Source organism: Gymnodraco acuticeps, unplaced genomic scaffold (genome assembly GCF_902827175.1).
Source record: "Gymnodraco acuticeps unplaced genomic scaffold, fGymAcu1.1, whole genome shotgun sequence".
Classification (NCBI taxonomy): Eukaryota; Metazoa; Chordata; class Actinopteri; order Perciformes; family Bathydraconidae; genus Gymnodraco; species Gymnodraco acuticeps.
The window spans coordinates 1,295,341-1,314,139 of NW_022990558.1; the positions used below are offsets into that span (position 1 = coordinate 1,295,341).

Here is an 18,799-nt window from a genome sequence, read left to right on the forward strand (position 1 = left end):
ATCATCCAGCAAATGTATCTGGTTATAGAACACAACTTCTCTAAATGTATTTTCATCATGACAACAACCAGCGTTCCATTAACACAACAACCCTCCAGTTATCATGTTTAATATACTCATTATTTTAATGCTTGCTCTTCATCTTACTAGTAGCCTGGTTTCCAGCAAAATAACTTGTTTTGGACATGCTTTGTATTTTGTCTGTTTCTATTGAATAAACATTTTTGAAGTCGATTTTTAAATAGTCCTAGACACATTTCACTAAACCTTACATTGAAGAAAAAGTCTGGACTAATGCATATAAATTGTATTTTAAAAAAAAAAGGTATCCATAACAACGGATTTACTTCTTTTTGTTTTGTTGCAAAGACGATCATAAATTAGCAAGTATTAAAAGTACACATTTTGCATAAAATTACCCATTTATAAATCGTTGGGCAGTTATTACTGTTGCATTCATCTGTGAAATAGTGTATGTTGGTAGGTGTAAGAATGTGGCATGATAGTGGTGGATTTACACAATCTATTTATGTGCAATCTGGTGACAGGAAATTGCAGAAAATAATTGGCAGTTATAATTGAGGAAAACGGACAATTGTTTATAAACACAACAGCTTCCAAGTAGTAGTACAAACTTGCTGTATTGTTGGGCCAACAATAGACATTAAATACAAATAGAAATAAAAGCAAGTGCTGCAAAAGTAAAACAATAGCATGATTATAATCACATGAACAATATACCTACTAGAAGTAATATATTGTAAAGTAGTATTCAATAGACTTTCTAATGTAAATAGCTGCACATTTACCTCAAGTCTGTACTGTAATGCAATACTTAAGTAATGTATTTACATTCAACCTCTGGTATTATAAAATATATGCGTTTAGATAAGCACAAAAAACCTAAAGCATTGACACCTGAAAAAGCATAGGTTTCTAAACTGCCCATATCCTGAAGTGAAAGACACTACCGAGTAAATGAACGCAGCATAAGTTTCTTGTTTGATGAGATTCAGAGAGAAATGAAAGTGAAACCCAGGCTTCTGCATTAGGGACTGTCGAGAAATTGTTAGTAAATCACGAATGAGTATAGTATCTTAATTGGCGATTTTGTAACCATTAGTGCTTTAAAAATGATTCATATGTTGAAATAGGTTTTGCTAATTAGCACGTTAGCTTAGATAGAGTTTACGTCAAAGGGAAACCGCCAACTTTAAAGTAGTCGAGTAATTTCGCGACCCTCCCTTGAAGTGAAAACTAGGGAGGTTGCAGCAGATATAAAAACCATTTCCTCAACATTTCTTCACAAATTGTTTTCCGAGATATCATCTGACAGGCCGTGCCAACCTCTTACTGAAAAGGTAAGTAAACATAGCATAAATATATGACATGTCATTAGCCTTATATAAACTGCTTCACTTGTGCAATATAGCTACATTTAGTGCAGTTTTTACAGGTAATCCACATATTTACCTGACATAGGCAGAGGTGGAAGAAGTACTCAGTTACAGTACAGGTTAAGGACCTGTATTCCAAATTGTACCTATAAGTAAAAGTAAAATAACATTAGCATTATACTTTAAGTATCAAACGTAGCCTACTCCTGCAGAATGGCACAGTTAATGAATTACACTACTGGGTAGCTTAACCTATCATAATATTTAATAATGTATTAGTTGAATTACATGTTGTATTAAGAATATAAATCTGCAAAGTAGCTAGTAACTAAAACATGTTGTTAGTAAAAATAATGAAGTAGCTTGTGTGCACTTTGTAATGAATCGTCAACGACCTAAAATTAGCTCAGAGAAATACAAATCAGTCAGTCAGCTGACATTTATGTTTTTATTGATTTATAATGTATTCATTGTATTGATAACATACTTGGTATTTATAACCCTTGTGGTGTTATATAACAGACTAGGTGACATATTTGTTTCTTTTAGTTGTATAAATGATTAATTCTAACGAAGATTTGCATTTGGAATCTATAGTGTCAGCATTTCTCTTCTTGCCACTCCCTAACTGACGGTTATCTAACTGATTCAACTTGAATAGTAAGTGTCCCAGAGAGACAATGAGGATGTAACTGAGATGTTTATACTCATAGACAGACATCAGGGGAACAGGGACTCCCTTCAGAAAGTCCCTACAGATGGAGGGGGGAGCAGGAAACGTCCCCAGCACCTCTGGATCCCAGCGAGGGGAGGATGGTGCAACCCAAAAACGCAAGAAAAGAAATAAGGTATGCTGTTTTCCATGTTCACATTTTCCACTCAAAGAGAGGTATGCAGCTATTAGCTATTACCTACAACCAAAGCACAACATTCAATTGACCACAGTAACACAAACTACATTTCCCTGTTATTTCTTTAGGGTGATAACATCTTAAAATGAGGAAAGACATTTTAAGCTTTATATGTAAACCTCAATAAAAGCTTGGAATGTAAAAATAAATAAATATCATAATCCTTAGTAACTAAGTATTTGTACATGCATAATGTACTCAGTTCATCAAATGTGATGATTGTTATATGTTACAGGCCCCATGTACCCTCACAGGTGTTCCGCATATGTATTCAATTAGAAAGATGTCAATTGCCCAAAACAAGATAGTCCTAAAACAATATTTTCCTCACATGAAAGAAATAAGGTAGAAATGCAGTCATTGGAAGAAATCCCACACATTATTTGAGTGACCGTTTAATAAAATAAAAGCAAATCTTTATGTTGATGTGTATCCAGGAGCAACGACCAGGATATCACAACAAGAAGGTCAAAGACAAAGAGAGGAGGAGAAAGAGGAAACACAAAACACAAAAGAGCACCTCAAGTGTAAAGAAAGAGGAAGATTCTGAAAGTGAAGACACAGATAAAGGTGAGATGGAGGTTGTAGGAACAAGCAGCCAAACTGAGGAGACTCGGCCCGTAGAAACGCAACATGTGGATCCACAAGCGGAAGACAAAGTTCAGACTGTGGAAGAACAAAGCCATGGAGATGCTAAGATGGTACAAGCTCACACTCAAACTCCCATGGTTTGTCACAGCGACCAGGAAACACAGACCCACTTCTCTGAGGCCAGAACAAAAGACGATGAGAAGACTCAACCTGAGACGGAGACGAAGAAGCCAAAAGATACAACTAAATACACACAAACTCCTGCTGTTTATCACAGCGACCAGGAAACACAGACCCACTTCTCTGAGGCCAGAACAAAAGACGATGAGAAGACTCAACCTGAGACGGAGACGGAGAAACAAGACACGCCAGAAGCCAAAACGCAAAACACTGCTCAGACTCAGTTAAAGCAAAATGCAAATAAAGACAAAGCAACATCAGAGTCAACCGAGAAGCAAAACCCTGAGAAGGAGTCAAAGTCTAAAGAGGAGAATCCCTCTGCAGGTGCCAACCCCAAGTCTTGGGCCAAAGTAGTGTCTGGAGAGGGCGGGAGTCAGAACCAGTCCAATGTGGAAGCCTCCAAAGCAGCGGATAAAAACACAAAAACACCCCAAAGCACACGGTAAGACAGGCACAAGCAGCAACATCTGATACTGTGGTGGTTGGTGGGATAGTTAACGTGTATTCTCCCTTCTCCACAGGGGTCGAAGCCCAGTGAGACCTCCACCCACTGCTCCCATGTTCACCGTTCACATCTACGCAGTGCTGGACAAAAAGTTTAGATTCAACCAAGACCATGACACGCTTATGATGTGTTATGATCAATCGGCAATACCCCTTAAGATGACGCATTTTGTGTGAGTATTCACTTTTTAATCTGCAAATCATTCAAGAATCATAGAATTGTAATTTAAGTTCTTACTCAAATTTCATTTGAGGGTGTTAATAGTTTACACCAGATAAATAGTGTAGGACATGTTGCCCCATTGTATACATTGTCTCACACTATTAGATCATGTATTTAAAGCATTGATTAAATGTAACATCTAAGCAAGAACTGTACTTGTGTCTTGCTTACTGTAAGTATATTCACGTGTTTCTACTTTCTACTTCACTACACAAAATACTGTACTGTTTACTTTACTGCAGTTATTTCACTGCCATAGTTACAAGTAGGCCTGTATCAAATAGATACATCTTCAATCTTTTTTTATTACACTAACATTCAAATAAATTAAAAAGCAAGCCCATATGTATGCACTGTAGCAGCTAAAGATCAGGCTCCACTGATATAATTAGTGAAATATTATTTGTAGAATATCTTGATTAGTGTGGTCGGTACTAAAGTCAAAAGGCTTGAAAAAAGATAAATCAAATCATTTCCAACATGTTTTCTTTCTTTTATCCCTATTTGTTGGCGTTAAACTTTTCAAAATGGTTATTTTTACTGTGGTCAACAAACAGTTTTTTCTCTCAATCTAACGGCACCATTTTTATCATTCAGTTAACCTCACAACACAAACTCAACTTTTCCCTTATTTATAGGACAGACAATTGAAGCCAATTTAGATTTTAATTTCAAAACGTTTTTCTTATTTTAAATGTGATGCATTGTTAAACATTAAAGGCCCCACATACCCTCACAAGTGTTTTCACTTGTTGTGCTGATTAATCAGGGTGGAGTTGTTAAAAAAACATTTCATCTCAATAATAATAATAAAAAGTACTTTGTTTGTTTAAAAAAAACATATTTCTGGTCCTCTATGGCTCAGTATTAAACAATCTGGAAGCGATTTTTTTAGTACATTTCGCTAGGGATTCTCTTGTAGTTTTAAACAAGCAAAATCTTTAATTGATGACTTTTACTTGTAACAGAGTACAGTCATTGTTCAGCTGCTGTAGACAGGGATGCGTTTAGCCTCTTGAGAGTCAGTGTTAATCAAAGTGTCAACCATGAGTTGCTTCTACATGGCCACATTATTAATATGACTTGATAACATTTGCCTTGATTATCAAGAGCATTATCCAGTGCACACCGTTGCCATGAGCACAATTGTTCTGATATTCAGCCTTCACTGCAGTTTTGTATCTTCAGTAAAGATGTCCCAACAGATGTTTCAATATGTTCTGTGTAGTGGACTACAACAGGGAGGATATCTGGTGGAAGCGAGTCTTTCCGTTGAAGAGCGGGAATTGACAAGAGGCGAGTGGTGGACGTATTGGTATGGTGTGAAGCAACGATCCAAAGAAATAAAGACAGGAATCACTAAAAGACACGTTCAAATCCCATTCAACACAAACATTAAAGGTAAGGCAAGAAACCATTTAGCTCTAGTATTCTAACACATATCTATACATTTTCTTCTTGAACAAGAACCTACCTGTGATCTATCTAGAGCTGCACCTTTATGAAGGCTTCATCTCTCGTCATGACGGGCAAAGTTTGTGGCAGACTGGCCTTCAGATGATCGGTTTACACAGATCAAAAAGTGTTGAGATATCAGAAGCCTGGCAGGCCTCAGCGGGGACTCTGCTGAGCAGAATCTTCCAGAAATGGAACCCATCTGACAAACAGAGCACTGAGAGGTTGTGTGGCAGCTTGTCGCATTTTATGGAGAGTCTCGGTTCTGCACACACAAGGATGGCATTTCCAGACCATTCACAACCACCAATGATCAAGGTTGGTTGAACAAGAAGAATATAAATCACAGTATTTATTATATTTTACCACCAATTGTCTGCCTCTAATCACATTTATTTTATTCCCAGACATTTGAGCTGATTGAGGAGACATTGGTTCAGATTTTAAAAGGAGAGCCGAAGGAGAAAGTCCCCGGCAGCTGGAGGAGCAGCAGTCCTCTCATTCAGGGCCTGTCTGTGTTCATGGTTTCCCAAAAGTGTCAAATCAGCCTCGGAGTGAAAGGATTGGCTGAGCTGTGTCTCCTCGTGTCCTCAGAGACATCGATGGACAAGAAACACCTGGACGAGTTACTAAGTTATTTCCAAAATCCACAATTGTAAGTCTGGAAAAAGTGTCAAGTTCGACAAAATAGAGGTCAATTTACTTGGTTTCTGTCTCATGACTCATTACACTATCTGAAATACTGTATGTATAGCCTACTGAAACACTTTGTCCCTATTTAAAATTGTTTCTGGATTCAGGACATAGAAGTCTTAATTTCAGGATCTACTCATAGAGGGGGGTGGCCCATTACTGCATGAAAGCAGAGAAAAGAACGTATTAGGTTTTAGGAATTTAAAGTAAGTTATATCAAGGGATTTCGAAAATGTAACCCCATAGGCAAACGTAAAAAAAGGTCACATTTATTTATTCATGCTAAACTTTCATGAATACAAATAATTTAAAAAACGTTTTTCAGTATTTATCAATTCTCAAACAATTAGGCCCAAAATTGTTGGCAAAATTACACTTTTTAAAGAGTCCCTATTGTGCTTTTTAGGTTTTTGTTCCTTTCTTGTAGTGTGTTATATAGGTTTTAGTGCATGTAAATGGCTGAAATCACTCGAGAGTGAGTTTCTCTTACCCCCTGCCTGAAACGCCTCCATTGGACTCCTTTTTTTACTTCTATAACATAGTGACATCACTAAGTAACACTCACGCTTCTATTGGCTAGTGCTCCAACACATTGTACATGATAGGTAAGGGGTGGGACATCTCTAAGTGGTTGAACAATCACATCAGAGCCATCCAGCTAACCAATCAGAGCAGACTGGGCTCTGGTTTCAGACCGAGGGTGAAAAGAGGTGCTGCAGCACAGACAGTATGAGGAAAATAAAGAGCTTTTTCAACAGCAAAGGTTTGGTTCTTAGCTAGAAAGGAACGTTTAAAAAAAAAAGAAGTTGTGAATCGATTCAGATGAAATTGTTACATGAATGGATTTTGCCTCATCCCTAATGCTCCCACTTCTCTGTCCTCCCTTCAGTGTGCTGTTGGCTCTGATGAACCGCTGTGCTCAGTCCATGGTGTCAGAGCTCGTCCTGCTCCTTCCTCTGCTCTTCAGGCTCAGACAGCCGGGAGCGGACGCAACCAAAGTGGGTCCGTCTGTGGAGGAGGAGAACTGGTCAGGACTTGAAAGAGTCTATTACATACAGTTCAGGGAGAACATACAAACCCAACCTGACAAAAGGAAGTGAGTGTGTCTCAAAGCATCCTTACTTTCCTAAAACAGATGATGCTATTTTATTTAAAAAACACTTTACTTGTTCACAGGAAAATGCTGGGTTTTATCCAGACACACTTAAAAAAGGCTGAGGAGATGCCTCTGCTTCTGGTGAGCTGGTTATCTCTGGTCGCATTTGAGGATCTTCCGGAACTTTCAGACATGACGGGAATACCTGCAGAACACCTGATCCAGAGTCTGCTGTACAGACTGCGAAGATGTGTTGAGTCAAGGGATAACAACAGAGCAGAGGAGCACGTAAAGGTGGACAAATCTCATACATTTAAATATTTAACACTCCAAATACTGTTGTTATAACAGCAAAATAATGCTTTGTAATATTTTATTTTCTGCATGCAGCACACTCACAACATCCTGACCCATTTACTGCTGAAGGTAGACAAAGAGAAGGACAGGTAAGGGCTGAAATATTTCCTGTGATGCATTCTAGCGTTGTTTTGCTCCCTGTAACTTGTGTTACAAGTGTTACCGTGTTTTGTATCTGTAGAATGATTGAATCTGGTAATATAAAACTGGTCTTCAAGAGCAGCATCAGTGTGTTGACAAACACATGTGAAATAACGCGACTCGTCCAGTCGTACCACGCTGCAGTCCTCTCCTACCAGCTGGTGTTGAAATTGGCAGACATGGTGGATGCCAAACTGAAGAAAGAGGTAATCATTTATTTAAAACGCATTATGACTGCCTTATTTTGGAGTAGTAAATGGTAATGGTAAATGAACTGTACTTATATAGAACTTTATCCAGTCTTTACAACCATTCAAAGCACTTTACTGTACATACTACATGTCATCATTCACCCTTTCACAACTCATTCATACAGAGCAGTGCCACTTGCTCTGGTAAGCTAACATTCACATACATTCGTACATTCGTTGGCCATGCCATCGACATGTTGACTGCATTGGCTGGACTCAAACCAACAACCTTCTGCTTGAAAGACGACCGCACTCCCTGGCAACCACAGTCGCCCTAGTAGTAACTTTAATTCATGGTTTCTTTTGTGCCTTTCAGTCCTCGGAAGATGAGTTTGAGACCTTAAATAAGAAACTCTTGGAGGATCTACAATCCGTGCAAAAGCGAGTCATTGAGTGGAGAGATGAATTGCTGCACAACCCCCTTTTGAAGCCTGAGTCTAAAACACTCAGCTATCCAAAGGAAATTGAGGTAAACATTAAAAAGAATATTGGGAAATATTTAAAGGCATTATTCAGTTAGCTTCTTTCTTGTATGCAGTTTGCAGCGAACAGATAAACTGAAACAAAAATAAATGCTGAAAAGGTGAAAAATGAACACTGTTTTCTTAATGATCAGATGTGGGACTCGCTGCTGAAGTTGGAATGCTCTCTTGAAGAAGTTTCATCCAGTTGGAGGCTGAGCCTGAAAAAAGACCTGAAGAAGAGGATTTCTAAGGTGATCATTTATTGATCAGAGTAAAGACATTACTATAGGCATTATTAGACATAACCACGTGTAAGCCTGTGGGAAAAATATGTAGAGTATCTGTATGTGCACAGCTTATCTCTTATAATACTGTACCCTCAGCCTAATTTTGTGAGTGACCTTGTCTAGTTTGTATTCTGTTAGCAGCAGTTCCAGTAGCAGCAGGTAAATGCTTTCCTCTTTACAGAACATTTACAGTGTTTTTTTTGCAGGCCAGTGAAGAGGACAAAGTCTTGGTCTGCTGCCTTGAAATGTCAGCCATAAGAAAAAGTGACGAGGTGGTACAGACAAGTTTCAACGAGCTGTGTCAGTCTGCTATCAAGGATATCTGCCAGGTACAGTGCATATGAATGATCTGACCCTTACAGGGAAAGCTCTGTATTCATTAGATGCCTTTGGGTGTTAATGTACAGTCAACACCTATGCATGCTAACCCATGTAATAGAGTTGTGCAGGATTGAGTCCAAAAACCCAGAAACGAGTTAGTATTTTACCATTTCCGACTGCTTGTCTCTTTTTTAAATGTCTTTTTGTTTAGTTACCTGAAATAAGATCTGTGGTTAACACTAGCTTAAAAAAGAATTTTCACTTTTTTAAGATATCAAGATGCGAATACCCCACTCGTGAATGTCTGATCCTTAAATGTGTCATTTAAAGCAGTGGTTGCTAACAAGAATCTAAATGTGACTAAATGTCAAACATTAGCAGCCTTTAGCTTAGCGCTGGTGATACGAAGTCATGCTACCTTGATTTCGTTTTGTATACCCTACGTTAGCTTTTTACTTCTCGCAATTGCTTTTGCTTTTCTATCATCATAAAATGAGTGTCATGTGGAGATCATCATGCTGGAAAAAAAGTTAAAGTATCAAGAACATGTAGCCATGCTAACTTCCTGGTCGGCCTACACAAATACGTCATCAGCAGGGCCGCTTTAATGCACGGGCTGACCAAAATCACACGATAAATACATTTTTGAAGCTTGTAAAGGAAAGATGACAGCTCTCACTCGCCACCCTGCACTTCCACAGCGCCGCCCCCCTCCCTCCGGCTGACATTATGAATGTACGAGTATAGTAATCATAAATAACACGGCAGGGTCCGTTACAGTTTGTTTTCATCTGATTTTAAATAAACAAAGTCTTGGCTTTCAGAATATTAAACTTGTTTCGGCAAATTCAGATGATAAATACAACTTTGAAGCTTCGGCATAATTACAAGCAGAGAACGGAGTAACTTGGCGTCACAGCAGGCATAACAACAGCCGGTGTTTCTCGTGAGGGTTTTCCCCGGGAAACAAACACAATACACACAAACGCAAAATTACACCAACACGTATACACACACACTCGTGAGCTTCCCCCAGACCAGTAATCCAGACGCAAATATCTTCCCTCCGTAGTATTTTGATCATTTGCTCTGCTAATCAATCAGATCGATGGATTCCAGAGATTTTTCTCAAAAATGATGACTCCGAAACAGTCAGTGGGCACCACTGACAGCTAATCAGAATGAGAATATGTTTCACATGTGACCTATTGAAATTGCGAGTGATTGAGTGACAGATGAAGGTTGTTTAAGGCCCTGTCACACTGTCCCGAAATTGACACCCGATGGACACACGATAAAGGAAATGTTCAAATTCGGCTGTGATCGTAGCAACATCGGGCCATTCGTGAGGGCATCTTAAGCCATCGTATGACCGCCGGTGGAGTTTCTCAGGCTCCGGCAGCAACTTAGTGAGCGGCAACTTCGTAAGGCACTCGTGAGGACATCTTGTCAAATCGTGTCATCTTCGTGTTATCATCGGTGCCATCGGGCATTCGCCCTCACTCTGATCGATGGCACCGATGATAACAAGATGCCCTCACGATGGCCTTACGAAGGGCACAATTGACACACGAATTCAACACGAAAATGAACCTTCGCAAGGTCCTTCGGCAATTTTTTGGCATGCCAAAGATTTTGCCACCGCTCACGAAGTTGCTGCCGGAGCCTGAGAAACTCCACCGGCGGTCATACGATGGCTTAAGATGCCCTCACGAATGGCCCGATGCTGCTACGATCAGAGCCGAATTTGAACATTTCCTTTATCGTGTGTCCATCTGGTTGTTTTATTGCACAACAAAATCATGTAAATATATTATGTAAATAACCCAATTTGTGTTCTGTGAAACTAAAAAGGATATAATATATTATTTTGAAGGACAGTTGACAGGAAGTTGTTGTTGTTATGGAAACAACATTACGGAGAAAACGTAATATTTTCTACATATAACGACGGATAAAGTAAAGAACAAAGTCTGAAGATATCAGTACAGTATCATAGTACTGTAACACAATTGTTTTTGGTACTTTCATTGCAGTTGTATGTCTTAAATGTAATGTAAATGTTGCCTTCGTGTGTGGTTCGGGGCCATCATCGTGCGAAATTCACAATTCCATATTCGTGTGTCCATCGGGTGTCAATTTCGGGACAGTGTGACAGGGCCTTTAGGAGAAAATGTCGGAGAAGAAAAAGTTTGAGAGTGACGCTCGGAAAAGGAAATTGTTGAGGGAAAAGGAGTTTCGAGACAAGCAGCTATTACAAAACATGTCGAAGCTTACAGGTTATTTTAAACCTGTAGGCCAGGATGAGGAGGAAGGACAGATGAGTTCTCTACCGAGCGGCAGCGGTGCCGGCCGCGGGGCCTCGGAGCCAAGTAGGCCGTCTGGTTCTGATAGCGATGGAGTAGCGGGAGAGGAAAAACAGACAGGAGGGACATTATCCGTTGGAGGAGATGGGAGGACGACGAGGACTTGCTACGTGGAGGGGAGCCAATGGCAACCGGACAGATACATGAGGGAGGCCCGATACGTCACTCATCTGGAGGAGAGGACCAGGCGCGCGTAGAGCAGAGTGGAGAAGTGCGATCACAGAGCCTGCAGAGGCTATAAATGACTTTGATTTGTTGTTTGAATAGGGGGCCTACAAAAACCATCAGCCCCAGGGCCTGATGGCAGGTTAAGGCGGGCTTGGTCATCAGTGCACCACTCTGTCTCTTTTAATGACATCCTCCATCTGAGTGTTCATAAGTACATCTTTCTCAAAACCTTTCTAACAAAGCAGGTCAATCAAGAGTGAAATAATGACAAAAGTTAGATTATCATACTTTTCTGTTTTCAGAGAAAGCAGGAGGGTGGCCTGATGCGGAGCCTCTATTCTAAGACGAAGGACCCACCCGTTGTTGTCTTGTCTGCTGTTGTAGTTGAATCAGCAGCACGATTCAGAGACAACTCTGTAGTCCAGCTGCTAGATCCACAGTCTGCCATGAACCACCTGCTGTCTCACAGTACTTCATTTCATTTTTTATCATTCATTTATATGATATTTTATCCTTAAAGGGTGTTTTAGTTTAGTTTTTAGTTTTTCAATGGTAACAATGGCATTTTTTTTGGTGCAGGTGATTGGAAGTCGATCCACATGGATGATGCTGCAGGACAGGTTTTCGACAGCTGTGTTATCGCTCTGCATCATCTGGTGGAGTCGCTGCTTCAGGGAGACGTGGCCCTGGGAAATCTGGAGACCTGTCTGAAATACAGAGACCAGTTCAAGAGACTTCATCTGCAGTGTATGAATCTTTTCATTACAAAAATCCCCCCTTGATTACTACATTATATTCCCCCTTATTGGAAATGTTTTAAATTAATGATAGCTGCATTATGTCTTCCACAGACAAGAAACACATGAAATCTGAGAGCGTTCCTGTCAGTGCAGATGTGGTTTTGGATCAGAGAGCGAAGGATTTGGAGTCTTTCAAGCAACGAAAACAGAAAATGGATACACTGATGAAGATGATAGCAAAGGTGGCAGAAAGCCTCACAGGTAAATCAAAGTGTAAAAATAACCCATTGCCAGATAGTTTTATGTTAAATTAGAGAACTTTTGCATAGAGTTTGGATATGTATGTTTTTTGTGTTCTTATTCAAACAGTTCCTGAGATGTTAACTCTGGAGAAGCAGCACAGTGCAGCTCTGCACACTGTGAGCCTGAACAGACTGGTGGTTGTTCAGACCTTTGATTCTGAGGGGAAGCTGGGAAAGACGGGCCCCTCCCAGGTCCTCTGGTACAAAGTCGGTATGAATGTCCTGAAAATGTCCAATGAGATGCACAAACTGCAACCCAGCAACCTGATTCTGTCCCACTGGGTCAGGGAGGCTGCATCTCTGGCGTCAGCGAGGCAACCCTGCACATCTCCTGTTCCAGTCACCCTGACACAGATCTATGAAATCATCTGGCAGCCGCTGATCACAGAGTTCTCTCAGCTCGGTGTCAGCATGGCCAATGCAAGCATCACTTTTGAAGAGCTCGATGAGGTTTTGATGGAATCCGGCGCCCAGGGCGACGGGAAACGAATGAAGAAGGAGCTGAGTCTGATGTCTGAGATACTTTGTGAGTCGGCAAGCTTCAAACCTGAGGAGAACTGGGTGGAGCAGAGGCTGGCTCAGATCCAGGAGTATCGACAGGTCCACGAGGCGGCCGCTGCAGCCAGTGCAATGCTGAAAATCGCAGAACAAATGAAGCTTTCTGGGAACTTTGCAGAAATTGAAACTCTCAGCCAACTGGTAATTGTCTTGTGATAACGTAATTCAGTTAAAAGGGAATTGAGTTGCAGTGGGCTACATAGAAGAAAGAATACTCTTGTTATTCCTTACTTTACTTTTTATCTGTCATTTAAATTAAAGGAACCTTTTTAGAAATGTAATTCAATGGCAGGAGGTAAAAGTTACATTTAATGGTTTAAACTAAATATTTCAAATTTAACGCGGTAACGCAACTGCTTTTCATAGTTTGATGATCTTTTTAACCTGTTAAGCCCTAAAGACCCCTTCGGCGGGTCTTTTTTTTTTTTTCACGACACTGTGTCTCAGGGCATCTTAATATTTAAGAACCTATTAATGTGTTATACCAGATTAACGGGAAGAATCTCAGCTAACTGACGATACAAACCATTTTTACCAAAACAAAACACAAGTCTCATAAGAAGCATCTAAATGACCCCTGAGCGAAAAATGCTAACGCACTTTGGCACAGAACTCAAGATAAAGATACCCTTATTACTTATCGTAGCTGCACATACAAGATATCCGATTAAAGCTGAGGTTCCACAGATTATTTAAGTATTAGTATCATTACTGAGCGATCTGAACTCGCGACAGGGGAAGCAAACACAGACATCACAACAGGTACCTTTACGGAGCTTTTACGGGAGATCGTCTCACCGTAGCTTTCAATCTGATCAAAAGACGTGTTCAATGGCATTAAAACGAGAAAAAACGCGGCTGAATCAGTTAATCCATAGATTGATAATGTGTCTGTCACTTTGAAAAAATTATTTATAATCCATAATTCAATTTTTATGTAAAAATTGGAGAGTAAAAGTTAGCTGCTAATGGTAGCCACCAGAGTTATCGCAACTTCCGGTTTTGGCTATGCGTCACTCTCATTCCTTATTTGGTAATGTGTGTATGTATGTGGGAGTTCCCCTCGATTCCATTTGCTCTGACGGTTAGAAAGAGATGTCAATGTCAAAATCGACCAAGGGGGGCCAGAGATATGGAAAATCCACCCAAATGACCCCAGAAGTGTTTTTTTGGTGCTAAATCTCTCTAAAAAGGTCAATTATTATATGTTGTAGTTTGGATTCCTAAAGCTTTTAGTCTACCATCATTCAAGGGTGGTTTTCACTATAAGTAATTTTTTTTTTTGGACGGACACAATAATTTACATTTTTTTACTGTGTTCAATCTGAATTTACTTTAAAATAAAAACATCTATATTGATTCTGACACTTCAACATCCAACTCACATGTGTAACCTTGCTTTGAGAATTTTTTTTATTAATGTAACCCTTTTAGAAGGGAAGATATGGTCATTTGTTCTGGGAATGTCATTTTCGAGCCTGAGACCTGAAAAACAGGCTCGGGGCTTAACAGAAACACTTTTTTTTTTAATATGTAATTGTCGGCTTAACAGGAAGAAGACACATTTAAGCAGAGGCCCCTGGGGTCCCTTACTGCTGACCTGTTTCAAGCCAAACGGCAGCTCTCCACAGTCACCAAACATCACACAGCCTGTCTGGAAGAGTTTCTTGCGAGCCAGACTCTGGTCAGCTGGGTCAGAGAGAACCTTGAAAGTGAGTCTCCACATTAGTGCAAAATCATAAATCTTCTTCAGTCCTGCAGAAGATGCCTGCTTACTACTCTGTTCCCTGTGTACAGAGATGAGCGATGTGAAGGTGTATGTGGACCTGGCTTCCATCTCTGCTGGAGAGAATGACACAGAGATCGACCAGGTGGCGTGTTTCCACGATGCAGTGATGGGATACGCTCCTCTGCTCTACTCCCTCTCCCCTGAGGCTGGCTTTCAGGAGTTCCTGAAGTGTGCTCAGCAGGTGTGGGACACCCAAAACAGAGATGACAAGCTACCAGACAAATTGGTAATTCTTTATTTGTATGCAGAACATATAAGCCCTGTTACTGTGTTAAAGTGACAATGACGCCACTGGGTTTGTTTTCCAGAGAGAGTCCACTCGCCTGCTGAACTGGCTGAAAGCACTGAAGGAGACGCATGGCTCTGTGGAGCAGTCCTCCCTCTCCCTGGCTTCTTCTATTAATGCTGATGGAGTTTATCACATAGGGTGGTGTGATGAAAACACAGAGAAGGTACGTGAACCATCTTCCATTAAGGTTACACTTTAAACTCAGTGTCAGTACTCTGAGTTGATAAGCTGGCACATGTCTTCTTATGTTTTATATAATAGTTTATTATTTTCATTTTATCTTTACTGGACATATACATTTAATTTATTATGGTCATATATCTTATTTGATCTTTTAATCCACATATTAATAATATGTTTTGTTTTATTGTATTTTATTCATTCTAAAGTGGAACAACTGTCATGGAAACACATTTTCCCTTGGGATTATTAAAGTATTTCTGATAAAGATAAAGATAATTATTGAATGAATTTTCTATGCTATTTATTTTATCAACAATAACATGAGCAAGCTTTTCAGCATCTTCCTTGCTCAGTAGAGTCCTCATTACTGTGCTACATTGCGCAAAAGATAATGTTCAGAAAAATGACACACATTCAAAGTCTAAGATACTAAGATGAACAATGCTAACTGCATGCATACAAGTTATTTAAGATTTTAAGATTTTCTCTTGTTTGCAGAGATGTCTACAGAACATGATACGGGTCACAATAAGGGGCACAGAGGAAAAGAGCTACCAGCTTGAAGACCTTCTGGAGCTACAAAACAAGCTCATGCTCATGTCTTCCAAAGGCGAGCACGGCAGAGAGCAAGTCAACAGATTTACAGAGGTCAGTGGCAATACATCATACGTGCAACGATTAGTCGCCTAATCGCCATAATTGGCGACTATTGGTCAACTTGAAACATCTTAAGTGGAGTGCAGCCCTAGGGTCTACTTTATCTTCTGATATTAACTGTATACATCCCTTCCTGTGCTGTAGGTTTTTGAAGGAGTTCAAAGGCTGGGCACCATCCTTCTACAGATGCAAACATCCGGCAACATGCTCTTCAGGGATTGGCATGCTGAGGTCAAATGCTGCCCACAACAGCAGCAGCCGTGCATCAAAGCCACCTTCTTATCCCTGCAGGGTAAAGAGATGGCGTACTACGGCGAGGTGACCGAGCAGCTGCAAAAGCTGACTCACTCCATGGATAGCTGCAAAGACGAATGGTGCTCCTTCATCAGTGAGATGCGCTCCTCCTTTAACTTGTTGAACCACTACACCTCAGAGCAGATGGTGTACCTGTGCCACTGGATACACAAAGTGTGTCAACGTCAAGCGCCAGTTCCTCCACAGTTATGGCTTTTACTTTTCCCCATAAACCCTCAGTGCACTCCTACTGATGTCAGAGAAGCTTACATTAATGCAGCAAGTATTCATTCAAAGCATGATGAGGAAGAGGAAGATGTTAAGTTTGTGAATGAAGATCAATCGGTTCTTTCTATGGACTCAACACCAGCTTCACCGGGACACAGTGAAGAGGACAGGGAGGAGGTTCTTGATTTGATGGATTTTTCCTCAGAGGATGAAGATGATGGTGTCTTGAAGTGTCATAATGAGACCGCAGAGGACGCCCTACCCGGGCACACTGATGACAAGATGAACTGCGATGAAGACAGTCTTGAAAGACTCTGGTGTAAATTCAAGAACAACATGCCACAGTACCTCGACGAGCACTTGGATATCCCATCTCTTGCCAATTTCCTCTCATGCCTCTCTGAAATGAACCAGGAACAGACCATAAGAGATCTTCCACTGGTTCTCCAGGAGGGAAAACCCAATCTTGTGATTTGTCCCAGTGCAGAAGTTTTTACCACCATCCTGTCTTTTTACATGCAGAGTCCAGATCAACCTCTGCCATCTACTGATGAGGTTCTAGTCTGCAAAGAGGAAACCACAGAGGAGGAGGTGGAGATTTTTCTCCGCCGAGCCCTCGGTCAGGGCTCAGAAGGAAACTGGCAGAAGATATACTCTCTCGTCAATCCAGGGCTGCTGGGATATGATGTCAGTGAGGCCTCTGGGGAGCTCTTTGAGTTTCTTAAGAGAAGTGCCAACCCTCATTATCGCTTGATTATAGTCAGTCCGGTTGAGCACCAGCACAGATACGTACCCTCTTTCTTCAGCAATTTCAAAGTACAGGCTGGCATGAATCTAACAGCAGAGACTGCCAGGAAATATCTACATCACCACTTCACACAAAACATCCCACAAAACCCTGTCACACAGGTTTCTCCTGATAAGCTCTCAGTCTGGATGGTGTCATCTGTACGCCCTGCAGTTGGTAAGGATGTCCCTAACTGGCATGCCATTATGATAATGCTTATACAATAGAGGCACATGTTGAATCAGTTTGTTATGTACAAAATATTGGTTAAATGCTATCATTCAAAGTTCCATAAACACATACAGTTACAATATTCAAGTTGTTTCATGAAACATTTATCCTGACGGAATACATTTGTTTTTTCTTTCGATAGGAAAATCCCTTTTTGTGGATCGTTTGTTTGAGAAGTTCCAGCAGAAATCTCCCAGAGCAAAACATATCAGGATCAGACTGATTGAGCCATGTGTTGATATGGACTCTTTGATAAAGACTCTTTCAGAGAAACTTGTCCCCTTGAGAGAGCAGGACCCTTGCATCCTGCACATAGACATCGCTGGAGTAAGTATGCACAGCTGTTTGTCTTGGCAGATGCCTTGTTCTGTTGATGGTTGTACTTGAAAGTCTGTCTTGTTTCTGTACTCTTGTTACCCTTTAGGTCCGTTCAGGTCTAGAGGAGCTCCTGTTCCATCTGTTGATACTGGGCTGTTTGAGTGACAGCCATGGCATGTTGTGGAGAAGAAAAGTTTCTCATTTGATTACAGTTGAGGTCCTGAGAACATGCAAATCCACTCAAAACCAACCAAAAGAGGTATTGATTTATTTTAATTTTTAACTGTCAGAAAATGCTGCATTAAAAAGTCATGTTATATGGATCTTTAGACATCAAAAAGGCCCAATTATGCTTTTAGGGTTTTCCTATTCCTGTAGTTTGTTATATAGTTTCTTCCACCACCTTGTAAAGCTAAGGGGCTCGACATTCAGACACATCACTAAGCGCTTGACCAATCTCAACAGAGCTGGTGCAGTGGTTCCCACAGCCTTTTTTGTCTCGTGTATCCATTGACCTGGTCGCAATCATCTGTGATGATTCGATGATAACTGTTTGCAATCGTATTCAATCTAACTGCTCCTTGAATGAAAATCACTTGTATAACCCAACCTTAATACAAATGCATTTAAACTTGTTAAATGTACACTTATTGTGAGTGAAAAAAATATATATTAAGACTCACTTCTAGCAGTTTGAACATCTTTTGATAAGATTAGAGCTTTCAATGAGACACTTGGGCTTGCTTGTATTTCCTAAGCTTTGATAGTTCTGGGTGCAGGACACCAGTTTGAAGAAACTTGATTTAAAATTGTTTTTTTTGTGGAAATATATTGCAACCCCTAATCTTTCTATGTACCCCCTGCAATTCCCTCAATTACCCCGTGGGGTCCTCATATCCCCAGTTGGGAACCACTGAGCTACCAATCAGAGCAGACTTGGCTCTGGTTTCAGACAGAGGGCGAAAAGAGCTGCGGCAGCACAGGCAGTATGAGAAAAATACAGACCTTTTTTTAACAA

At 40.5% G+C, this 18,799-nt stretch overlaps 1 protein-coding gene across 1 annotated transcript in view; it reads left to right on the top strand.

Moving 5' to 3' along the window:
- The first annotated feature begins 1,302 nt into the window (after window positions 1-1,302).
- Window positions 1,303-18,799, top strand: part of rnf213b (ring finger protein 213b) — a 44,572-nt gene continuing 27,075 nt past the window's right edge. The window contains 25 exon segments of the mRNA XM_034227485.1: window positions 1,303-1,361; window positions 2,111-2,245; window positions 2,746-3,521; window positions 3,601-3,756; window positions 5,035-5,207; window positions 5,296-5,579; window positions 5,669-5,916; window positions 6,844-7,050; window positions 7,131-7,344; window positions 7,441-7,496; window positions 7,589-7,754; window positions 8,116-8,268; window positions 8,416-8,514; window positions 8,757-8,879; window positions 11,708-11,873; window positions 11,985-12,152; window positions 12,257-12,406; window positions 12,515-13,146; window positions 14,558-14,717; window positions 14,803-15,020; window positions 15,103-15,246; window positions 15,765-15,914; window positions 16,068-17,409; window positions 17,606-17,790; window positions 17,888-18,040. Coding sequence (XP_034083376.1) covers window positions 2,156-2,245; window positions 2,746-3,521; window positions 3,601-3,756; window positions 5,035-5,207; window positions 5,296-5,579; window positions 5,669-5,916; window positions 6,844-7,050; window positions 7,131-7,344; window positions 7,441-7,496; window positions 7,589-7,754; window positions 8,116-8,268; window positions 8,416-8,514; window positions 8,757-8,879; window positions 11,708-11,873; window positions 11,985-12,152; window positions 12,257-12,406; window positions 12,515-13,146; window positions 14,558-14,717; window positions 14,803-15,020; window positions 15,103-15,246; window positions 15,765-15,914; window positions 16,068-17,409; window positions 17,606-17,790; window positions 17,888-18,040 — 6,213 coding nt within the window. The 5' untranslated portion in view covers window positions 1,303-1,361; window positions 2,111-2,155.